The sequence below is a fragment of the Muscardinus avellanarius genome (assembly GCF_963383645.1).
Source record: "Muscardinus avellanarius genome assembly, chromosome: 11".
Lineage (NCBI taxonomy): Eukaryota > Metazoa > Chordata > Mammalia > Rodentia > Gliridae > Muscardinus > Muscardinus avellanarius.
Genome location: NC_137797.1, coordinates 34,196,407 through 34,208,944, shown reverse-complemented (window position 1 = coordinate 34,208,944; position 12,538 = coordinate 34,196,407). Strand labels below are relative to the sequence as shown.

At 31.1% G+C, this 12,538-nt stretch overlaps 1 protein-coding gene across 2 annotated transcripts in view; it reads right to left on the bottom strand.

Moving 5' to 3' along the window:
- The window catches only part of CEP290 (centrosomal protein 290), a gene marked incomplete at both ends in the record, with an annotated part of 100,544 nt that overhangs the window by 19,448 nt on the left and 68,558 nt on the right, over positions 1–12,538 (bottom strand). For both annotated transcript variants that reach the window (XM_080706162.1, XM_080706163.1), the window contains 5 exons: positions 4,391–4,546; positions 4,859–5,004; positions 7,554–7,676; positions 7,993–8,214; positions 12,183–12,320. In XM_080706162.1, the coding sequence (XP_080562288.1) occupies positions 4,391–4,546; positions 4,859–5,004; positions 7,554–7,676; positions 7,993–8,214; positions 12,183–12,320 (785 nt within the window). The remainder of the gene's footprint in view (positions 1–4,390; positions 4,547–4,858; positions 5,005–7,553; positions 7,677–7,992; positions 8,215–12,182; positions 12,321–12,538) is intronic.

Below are 12,538 nucleotides of genomic sequence, written 5' to 3'. Positions count from 1 at the left end.
TATAATTATTCCCATAAGAGAATTTTATTCACCATAATAAACAAAATTACATCACTACAGGAAAACAGAAAGAACTAGAGAATATTATGTGAAGTGAGATTAGCTAGTCTCAGAAACTGTAGTGTTGTATATCTTTTCTCATATATAGAAGTTAGAGAGAAACTGAGACACACTTTTAGAGTCATCAGATAAATGAGGAGATTCCAGTAAAAATAGAGGGAGATTTAGGGAGGAAGGTGGGAGGAAAGAGACTTGATAAAGACAGCAGTTCAAGTAATGCTATGTACAAACGCAAAATTATCAATGCCTTTAATAATACATAAAGAGAAAAACATCGTGTGCTACTTGTGTGTATGTTTCTATCATTCTGAACCCCATTATGATGTATAATTACAATGTACCAATAAAAGAATATAAAAATAGCCACAGACTCTTTACGATGCAAACCTCACCTTTAATATTTTACTACATTAAAAAGCAGCAAAAAATTCCAATGCTTTTATTAATATTGTATTAACTATATATTTTTCAAAACTTCCAAAATTTTCCAAGAAGAATAAATTGAGACATCACAATTTTTATCATAAAATAATCCTCTACAGAGGATTCACGGAAAGACTCCTTTAAACTATCAATGAAAAGGTGGTTCTGATTACTAGAAATACATTCATATTTTCAAATAGTATGTGTCAATTTATATTAAGTATGTAAGATCATACTTATTTTTCTAAATACACATTTTTCTAAAAACATATAATTGCATAATATCCATGTTATTCTCAAAAAGGATATAAAAAGGTTCTTAATGGCTCTAGCTAATAATCTGCCACTCTGAGTCTAAACTTACCTACCTTGCCAACAAGCCCTTCCATAATCTTGTACAACCACACCTATGCAACCTTATTGTCCAGGAGACTATCTGTATTTAGGCAAATAAATTACTTTTCCCTCATACAGAATATTCACTCTTTCCTCTGTCTCTGCTAGGGAGATGTCCTATTTTTATATGTCCTTTCTCTCTTTATTTGAATTTTATTCATAAAGTCTAGATCTCTGAATCTGGAAAAAAATCTAAGTTAAATTTCTTCTGTTAAGTCTTCTCCAGATACTTCAGCCTTCATAGATTCACATTAAAAAAAAAAAAGCCTTTAAAAAAGTACTAGATGGTTTCAAAAGTACACTGAACTTATTCTTGCTACAACTGCAAAAGGCGAGAGATCTATTGCTAGGACCAGACAGTAAGAAGAGATGTCAAGAAGAATTCCCATATCACTTTCTCCTTTCATATCAAGGGAAATTCTGAAGGATTAAAAAATCAGTAAATTAAAAGAGGATTGATTGTAGAATAGAGGTAATGAGAATGTTCATTTAAAGATATATATATATATATATTCACTTGACATTTATATTGACAACATTAATGGACATTGATAAAGAAGCACTAATTCAAAAAGCACAAGAAACAAAGCCAAAAGTTAAAAGTAGGAAAATATGATTACATCAAAGTACAGAGCTTCTGTGCAGCAAAAGAAATAATCAACAAAATGAATAGACAACCTACAAAATGGGATAAAATTATCTTAAACTATAAATCTGAAAATAGATCAATTTCTAGAATCTATAAGGAATTCCAAAAACTCAGTATCAACAAAACAAATATAAACCTAGTTTTAAAGAGGGCAATAGGCCTACATAGACATTTCTCAAAAAAGACATCTAAATGATCAACAAGTATATAAAAAAATGTTCAACTAATAAAACTGTTCAATAAAAAATGTTCATCACTAAAATTAGGGAAAGACAAATCAAAACTAAAGTGATACCATTCTTTCTCCAGTTAGAATGGCTATTATCAAAAAGACAAAAGACATTAAGAGCTGGTAAGGATGTAAGAAAGGTCCTTACACACTATTGCAAAGAATGTTAAGTTAGTAATCATTATAGAAAAAAAGACTTTGAAGGTTCTTCAAAAATTTAATAGATCTATCATATTATTCAGAAATCCCACTATGGGATATATATCCAAAATAAATGAAATCATTATGTAGAAGAGACATCTGCATCTCTATGATTATAAAGTCACAATAGCCATGAAATAAAAAAACACCTTAGTCTCTAGCAAGTAATGATAAAGAGAATACACACACACACACACACACACACACACACACACACACACTCTAAAATACTATTCAACCACAAACAATGTCAAATCCTATCATTTGCAACATGTGGATGGAATGAAGAAATGTCGCATTAAATAAAATAGGCCAGACATATACCACACAATCTCACTCATATATGGAATATAAAGAAGTTGTGCTTAGTTTAGAGTAGAATAATAGCCGCCAAAGGCTGGGGAGAAAATGGAGAATAGAGGAATGAAGAAAGGTTGGTCAAGGAGTACTAAGTTATACTCAAATAGGAGAAATAAATTTTGGTGTTTTATTGTACAGTAGTAAATAATAGTAATATACTGTGTATCCAAAAATCTAAAGAAAATATTTTCAATGTGTTCACCACAAAGAAATGATAAATATTTGAATAGAGATATATATGCTCTAACTTGAACATTTTACAATGCATATGTATACTGAAACATCACATGGTATCCTATGTATAATTTTGTCAATTAAAATTATTATAAAATTTTAAAAAGCACTAAAGATAATTTTTAAAGATGAGGGGAAAAAAGCATGATAAGTATATGAAGAATAAACATCCTTACATTTACATATTATAAGGTTCCACCTTGACAATGATCATTGACATGGTTACAGATCATTTGTAAGCACTTAACAAAGAAAATAAGGTATGTGTAAACAACATAAATTCATCTTGCAAGAAACAAGTGAAAAGATTACAGATGGTTTTATCTGTTGTCAGGACATAATTTTATCTTACTTTCCATGACTAGGCCTATATGGAAGACATAGCTTGAAAAAAGATAACAAAATAAAACAATTTTCAAAGACCCTCTTAGGAAACAAGATGATGCATGGGTTGGAGAGGTAAGAAGTGGTTTCAGGTACAATGAAGTAAAAACACACAATCTTGTCATTTTCAAACATAAAGTGTTACCATTTGAGGGCTTTGAAAAGTAAATAGTAGAAGGCAGATTGAGATACAATACCAGAATTTATTAGCCAGTATTCAATGAACTGAACTTTTCTTTTCTCCTGCGATTATCTGACCTGAACACACTATCTGAAACCTGGAGGAGGTGTTGGCACTGAAGAGGGGAGCTCCAGATATCTAGTTCTAACTCAAGTACGAATGGGAACTTCTAAGACTCACAGAAAGTACAAAATCACTTTATTATTTTTTCTTCTCTATGTTGTTTCATGATGAAACCTTCAAGCAATCACAGGGTGGTGGTGGTGGCAAAGGCTGTGATAGAAACTCACAATAACTAATTTATTATTATTATTTTTTTTGTGGTACTGGGGATTGAACCCAGGGGCATTCTACTTTCAAGCTACACTCCCAGCCCTATTTTTTCATTCTTTATTTTGAAACCAGATCTCACTGAGTTGCAAGGAGCCTCACTAAGTAGCTGAGGTTGGCTGCAAACCGTGATCCTCTGGTCTCAGCCTCCCAAATGCAAATGCTGGGATTACCAGCGTGCGCCACCATGCCCGGCTATAATAACATTTTTAAGGAGAAAAAACTTCTCCAGTTGGTAGAACTCTAATATCAAGGTGATAGGGTATAAATAGTTTTCCTCCTCCCTCTTTCTGCCCTCCTGTTTTGTGCCTAATTATAGTTATGTGCAATGGCTAAAGTGCACATGATCACAGAGGTAACTAAAAGTGCTAGACTTCTGTCCAACGTACCAGAAAAGGGCCTCTTAGGAAACAGGAAGAATAAGAAGATAGCAGAGAAGAAAGGGCTTAAGAAAGGGACTCTACAAAGTTGTTTATAAACTCAGGAATCACTCTTGAGCTGCACATGTGTAGATCTGGTCCTAATCAGAAAATCAAAAATTCTGAGAATTAACAGAACACAGCAGATAAGTCTGAGTAATACTGAAGAAGCTTTGAAAACAGAACTGATAATTGAACCATAGCCCACAGAAAGGAGGCTGGAACTCAAGCTAAGCTACATATACATACATATATTATATATATATTATATATATATATATTATATATATAATTATATATATATGGTAGAACCAAAATAGCTACATTTTCCACAGAATTTAAACAAAGGTTAACAGCATAATATTCAAAAGTTAAGAATATGATCTAAAATTAGATGGCATACAAAGAATCAGATCAACTCACATGGGAAAAAACTTAATACAACTCAAACTTGAAACGATACACATTTATTATTTCCCTACCTATGAGTCAAGAAATTTTTCATTGTAATAGGTACAGCTTACCTCATATACAGTATGTCATTTTCTAAATCAAGATTTCTCTTTTTTAATTCTTCTAATTCTTTTTCTGACTCCAATGCTCGCACTCCCATAACTTGATCAACAGTCATGCCAGTTGTTTTTAGTTTCCTCTGTAAAGTAAGTTTCTCTTTGTCAGCTCTGTGGAATTTAATTTAGAATCATGAAAATGTACCATGTATTGTTTGGTTTGTTCAATTTATTAAACTACAGCCTACTCATTATCAGACCTACATACAGCAATTATACCATTCTGCAATTTTATGAACTTACTTCAAAATGATAGAAAACTCCCATTTATAATTAAGATATACTTAAAGCACATTTTAAACAAAAAAAACTTAAATCACAGATAATAAATAGTTTCAACTGGAAAATTTCTCACATTAACAACTATATAATTTCCAGGTCAATGCATTTTATAGATAGTTGTACAATAAAATTTAAACTTACTTGGCAAAAAGATCCTTCAAAGTATTCAATTGCTTTGTTACAGTGTAGACTTCTCTCTCTTTCTCTTTTAACTTGTTTCGAATTCCCTCTATTTTGGCTTGCCATTTTTTACCTTCTTCCCACCTTATTAACTCTTCTTTAGCACTCTGGAAACAATAAAAGTGTGTTAGAAATTAACCAATATTATTTTTAATTTCATTTAAGATTTATCAATTACATTTTACCTAAAAAACAGTAAGTCAATACTTCCAAGAGATGCATAACTGGGTTCATTTTGCTGTCATTCCTAGAATCATTAAGGTACACCAAACTATTAGCAAAATGACCTTTAGTCTAAACAAGCTTCCTTCTACCAGTTGACAGATACAATTCTGGGACACGGTTTTGACTAATGCTAATACCCTTTAGGAGTCTTTAAATGATGCTTCTAATACAGATGATCATGACTAAAGTAAGCTTTTAACAAATAATTTATGTATAAATGACCAAACCAACATTGTCACTCTATGACATCTATTTATTTAGATCTAATCATATGGCAGCTGCTACTCTAAACACTAGGAATAGAAGCAAGGAATAAACCAGGTAAAAAATTATGTTTTTATGAATGTTACAAACCAGTTTATATTGGTTGGTTGGGTAGATTGGGGAGAGCAGAACACGAATACACACACACACATACACACACACACACACACACACATTTAGATATATTGAATAGTAAGTAAACTGATGGTAAGAGCTTTGAAAAAAGGAAAGAAACTAAGGAATTTCAGGAGAAGAGAAACAAACAAGATGGTCATGATCACTGTAGTGTCATGGCTCATTATAATTGTGATACAGGAGACAAAGAAAGTCTACATAAAATAGAAGAGTCCCATGTACTGTACAACTTTCAAATGTCCTACTTGATATATACATGGTTAAAAATTCTGCTCACAATTATTTGAGCTAAGAATTTATCTCCATTTTATACATTAACACCAAGCTATTTTTATTTTACCATACACTAAATTTTCTGGGAATATAATAGACTTTATAAAATGAAAGGCTGTAGATGTCATTTTGCTGAGAATTATAGCAATTATTTTTTATCATTTTGGAAATCAAATTATAAGTAGCAATTTCTTCATGACATATGAATTGTCAATAGAACATATTTGTTCATATTGGTCTACATTTGTATCTTACAATTTACATTAATGCTATATAAAGGTGTAAGCACATGAAATCTTCAATATATTCTTAGCACAGTCATGCCAGACTATTTATATGTTAAGAATTAATATATTAACATACTTATTATAACTTATCTTCCATTAATGTTTCCTATATATTTCATTTAGAATATTTAAAATAATCCTCTTGAAATTATATAAGTAGTTTACACTAACCATAGTTTTTATTTGGAATACTAAAGGGGATATTATGAAACATTGTATTTTCAATAAATGGTAATGTTGGGTCTAAAAGAATTACAAACCATGGCTTAAAGTCAATTTTCTAACTAAGATGAACTGACTTTAGAAGTATGCTTCCAATACTAACATTTTACTTTATTTTTTTTAGTTTAGCTAGAAGTATTCTTTATAAAATGTAAAAACTTCAGTAAAGGGTTAATAATTTCTTTTTCTAAAATACACATAAGTATCTGTACTCATAAAAATATAAATACTAGTTGGAGGCAAAGGTATTAAAGTAAATAATCCTGCAGGATGTAATGGACTGCTTTGTTAGGATTGAGCAATTCAATCCTATTTAACATTATCCTCCAAAATAAGACTGAGAGAAGAAAGGCTGAAGGAATTTAAGAATAAGTAGAAAAACAAGGCCAATATCATTTAAGGTCTATTCTGGACTGAGAGAATAAGAACAGAGAAGGGAGAAAAAAGCTATCTTTTCATAAAAACGCTTATGTAAAGATTTTATAACACTTTTATGTCATATTTAAATTTTCATTCACTCAAAAATACCGAGCATTTACTAGTAGATCTAGATGCTGGCAATGTAACAATGAATAAAACAGACAAAGATTCTGCTACCAAAATTTACAGTTAAGCAAAGAAAAACAAAAAATGAGAATGTATTCAATATATTCTAGCTTTTTGTTCATAACAAATTTAATTATGTGCATTTTAGCCAATTTGCTTTTTGCTTGAGTGTTCTATCAACAATTTTTATTACAAAACAATTTACTGGTTAACTCATGTAGAACTTTTAAGCAATTATTTCACTTTACAGAATCAATTATGAGCAGATTGGTTACAAATTACTATTGCAAATACTGAATATATTCCAAATCACTCTGATTGCCCCGAATTAACATCTCAGTCAATGAAAGAACAGAAAGGACACATTTGGGTCAAAAGAGAGACCTCAATTGTCCAGCTTCCCAAAGGTCAAAAGCACTTACTTACATAATTATTACTCCACGAAGAAAATGATAAATACAGTTGAGTACATAAAATGTGAAGAAACTCTGTAGGTACTTCAGTGTCAGAAAGTTGACATTGAGAGTATGTAATAATTTCTAATAACAGTTACATTAGAGGTACCTCCTCAAATACACTGTAAATTACTAAAGGATAGAAGCCTGTCTACCTATCCAATACCACTTACAGTATGTATTAGGATCAAAAATTACTATATTATCTATCACTACTTTAAACATACTCATCAAAATACTTTTACATACCTTTTCTTTCACAAGTTTTAGTTCTACCTCATCCACCTTTTTGTCCAGTTGGCTTTCTAGTTTTTTAACTTTCTTCTGAAGTTCTTCAATTAAACTTTGTTTGCTATCTATCAGAGGTTTGCTCTGAAAAAGATGTAACTTTACATTTTTCAAAATAAACGTAAAAAATATACAGCAAATATTCTAATCATAAAAATTTTCTGAGGTTATCACTAACCATATTTCCCCTAAATTAGTCTATTAATATAAAACATGGTATATACTTCTGTATTTTATAAAATATGCTACTCTAGAACTATAAGAGGTCACTAAAAATTAGTTACATTTATGAGAATCTTAAAGCAAGTTTTAGCAAATATTGTAATAAAATTAAAAAGGGGGAATGTACTACTCACATATTGAAAATCAAAGATATTCTCAGAACTAAATATAAAATTACCTGTAATCCACTGGTTAGCCTTTTAATCTGTCTTTTGAGTTCATCATTCTCTTGATCAATTCCATCTTTCTCTCTAAGTATTTTATTATATGCTTTTTGATTTTTTTGCAGTTCATTGTTTAAATCATTCAAATTATCACTTAGAGAGTTTTCTCTGTTTTTACTTGTTTTAAGAGCTTCTTTCAGTTTTAGAAGGTTTTCATTTAAATCTTCAATTTGTGACTAGAGATAAAGAAAGGTCTTATTCATGAATATTCATCAAATATATATCATAAAAGCAATACAAAAATGACATCATTAGTATTTATTAAAAAGAAAAACTAAAATTTCAAGTATAACACATTAGGAAATAAACTCACAACGACGAATATTTTCTCATATTCACACTAAATGAACCAAGTTTACGTCGAGAAAAGGTAATATAAAAAAAGTCTCAAGTAATTGAGTCTCCTTCAACAAAGACCAGAAACAAAATTTTATCAATTAAACAAATGTTTCATTATGGCTGAGAAATAAACCAGTACCTTCGATCTGCGCAGCAGTTCTTTAAACACTATGAAGCAAAAGAGTAATAATAAAAAAAATCTCTGGCTTCAAGTACTTTGTAATTTACTTTGTAAAGACAAGACATTAAAGGATAACCTGCAATACTCTATAGTAGTAGCAAATGATGCATACTATTTGTCCTATAATTTTTTCTTTTTTTTTTTGGTATTAAAAGTTGAACTCAAAGGCATTCTACCTCCAAGATATATTTCATCCTTTTTATTTAAAAAAATTTTGAAACAGGACCTTAAGTTGCTGAAGTTCTTGCTAAGATGCTAAGGCTGGCCTTGAATCTGCAATCCTCCTGTCTTAGCTTTCCAAGTACTGGAATTAGAAGTGTGTGTCACCACTCCTAACTGCCCAATAATAGTTTATTCAGCTAAGTGTATATACATCTTATTGAATGAATGTTATAGGCCAAGATGATATAGAAAATTTAAACTAACCAAAAACAATATTGAGGGAGCAATAAAGAGCCTACCATCAAACAAAAGCCCAGGACAAGATGGTTTCCCAAGTGAATTTTATAAAACCTTTACAGAAGAGCTACGCCAAATATTCCTCAATCTATTCTGTTAAATAGGAAGAAATGGGACTCTCTAAAATACATTCTGTGAAGCCATCAGTACATTTATACCCAAACCAAATAAAGACAGCTCAAGAAAACTATAGGCCTCTATCACTAATGTAGACATAAAACTGCTAAGCAAAATACTAGCAACACGCATTTAAAACCTTATCAAAAAAATCATCCACCATGTCCAATTAGGATGCAAGGCTGGCTCAAAATACAAAAAACAATCCATGTAATTCATAGCATAAACAGATTCAAAGACAAAAATCATATGATCATTTCAATAGATGTTGAAAAAGCATTCAATAAAATCCAAAACTCATTTATGCTAATAGCATCACAGAAAATCGAAATAGAAGAAATATATTTCAACATCATAAACCCAATATCATATTAAACCAAAAAAAAAAAAAAAAAAAAAAGAAACTGCCAGAATTCCTCCTAATAGAAGAAAAAAGGCATGGATGTCCATTATCAACACATCTTTGAAATATAGTACTTGAGACTTGAGCCAGAGCAATAAGGCAAGAGAAGAAAACCAAAGGAGTATAAATAAGAAACAAAGACTTAAAACTATCCCTATTCACAAAAGACATGATGCTATACTTGGAAGACCCAACAAACTCAACCAAAAATCTTATAGAACTTTTGAAGAAATCCAGCAAAGTGTCTGTTTACAAAATCAGTCTTAAAAAATCAGAAGCTTTCCTGTATGCCAACCATAAATCCACTAAAAAGGAAATCCAGAAAACATTTTCACTCTGAATATACCACAAAAAGAAAAAAAAATACTTAGGTATAAACCTAATCAAGGAAATAATAAAGCTCTACAAAGAAAATTATAAAACACTGAAAAATGAAATCGAAGAAGACCTTAGGAGATGGAAAGATCTATGTTCTTAGATAAGCAGAATAAATATCATCAAAATGGCCATACTTCTAAAAGTGACCTACAGATTCAACACAATACCCATTAAATAACCAAGGTCATTCCTCATAGACAGATCTGTCCTTAAATTCATTTGGAACAACAACAAAAAAACAGCCAAAATAGTTCTCAGAAATAAGAGCCATATTGGAGGCATCACAATACAAAGCCATAGTAATAAACAGCACGGTACTGACACAAAAAACAGACATATAGACAAATGGAGTAGAAATAGAAGACACAGAAACAAATCTGTACACTTATAGCTAACTGATTTTTGACAAAGGGGCCTAAAACAAACATTGGGGGAAAAAAATAGCCTCTTCAAACAAATGGTGCTGGCAAAACTGGTTAACCTATGTAGAAAAATGGAGATAAACCCCACTTTCTGACCCTGCACAAGAGTCAATTCAAGATGGAAAAAGACTTAGAAATTAAGACCACAGACCTTGAAGCTCCTTGAAGAGGATATAGGTCCAACACTGTAACACATAGGCACAGGTAAAAACTTTCTCAACAAGACCCCAAAGGCACAAGAAAATAAAAAGAGGATCAATACATGGGATTGCATTAAACTGAAAAGCTTTTGTACAGGAAAGGAAACTATCAAGAACCTCAACAGTGAGCCAAAAGAATGGGAGAACATTTTTGCCAACTCTTCCTCCAATAGAGGATTAATATCTAGAATATACAGAGAACTCAAGCGTTCACTGGTAAGAAAAGAAATAACCCAATAAAAAATGGGCAAGTTAGCTAAACAGTCACCTTGACAAAAGAAGATATTCAAATGGCCAATTAGTGTATGAAAAATATTCAACATCATTAAGCAATTAGAGAGATACAAACTAAAACTACCCTGAGATTTCACCTAACTCCAGTCAGAATTGCAATAATTAAAACCACAAACAACAACAAATGCTTGTGAGTATATGGAGAAATAGGAACACTAATACATTGCTGGTGGGATTACAAATTAGTGCAACCACTTTAGAAAACTGTATGGAGAATCCTAGAAGAATAGGAATGAAGCTACCAGCAATACTACTTCTGGGTATTTACCCAAAAGAGTGGAAACCAAACTACCAAACTAATGCTTACAAGATCTACATTCATAGCTGTACAATTCACAGTTGTTAAACTATGAAACAAGCTAAGACGTCCATCAACAGATGAATGGATTAGAATTTTACTCAGCCTTAAAGAAGAACAAACTTACATCATTTACAGGGAAATGGATGGGACTAGAGAACATTATGCTAAGTGAATAAGTCACAAAAAGTAAAAATGCTTTACCTAATATGTGGAAGCTAGGGAGAAAAAGGGTCATAAGAGGAACTCTAGATGAATGAGAAACCATACATTAGCAAATAAGGTGACCTGAGGGTGAGAAAAAGGAAGAAGAGGAAAATTCCCTAATGTACATGATGAACATTCACAAACATATCAATCACTAAGCCAAACATGAGGAGGGAGGGGGGAAGTAATGGGGTAGGAAATGTGGAAAGGTTAAATGAATGATGTGTACATATATGCATCTACTGTCTTTTACTCTATTAAGATGTATGATTACAATGCACCAATAAAGATACCCTTTATGATAATATGATGATCAGTACATGTCATAACACACTTGCCTAAACTTATGTAATGTAAATCATTAAGAGTGAAACATTATGTAAATCTGGACTTCTGGTGATTATGATGTATTAATGTAGGTTTATCCATTCTAACAGATGTGCCACCTTGATAGAAGATCCTGAAAATGGGAGAAACTATGCATGTGTGTGAAAAGGAAGTATAAAGGAAACCTCTATATCTTCTCATTTTGCTTCAAACCTAAAACTTCTCTAAAAAAAAAAAGCTTACAAAATTCCTAAATAAAATGTTTCTTAAATTTAATTCTATTAGAAATAGAAGCTCATATTGGCATATTCTTTACTAATTTCCTTATATAATAATCAATATTTGAGTATCATCAAAATATATATTACTCAAAATTATGTGCATCTAAGTATATCTATTCACTCATAAGTAATTACAAATCCCCTATTCACCATCATAATATATATTATATATCAAAGTGGATTCTCTTTCAATAGAACTATCAGGAACTTGGTTATATTAATGCATATTGATGCTCACCTTCAGCTCTCTAGTATGTCGATCAACAATCTGTTGAACATTGAGATCTGCCTCTTTCTGAGATGTTACGGAAATAATGCGTTCTTCAGCTGCGGCTGTCATTTCTGCCCGGAGTTCCAAAAGTGCTCGACTAAGTGCCTAAAAATCACAACATATAAACATTTTTAAAGCAGAAACTGATATTTTATTTCAGCAACATATTATATAAAAAAACAAGCTTTCTAGATCATGTGATTAATCAAATAAAATTCACATAAATATACTTTTACAAGTGAATTTCCTTTAGTAATTATACTCAATTCTTTCAAAATTGACTGCAACAGTTCAAACCGTGACAATGATTTTGAGAGTCCAGG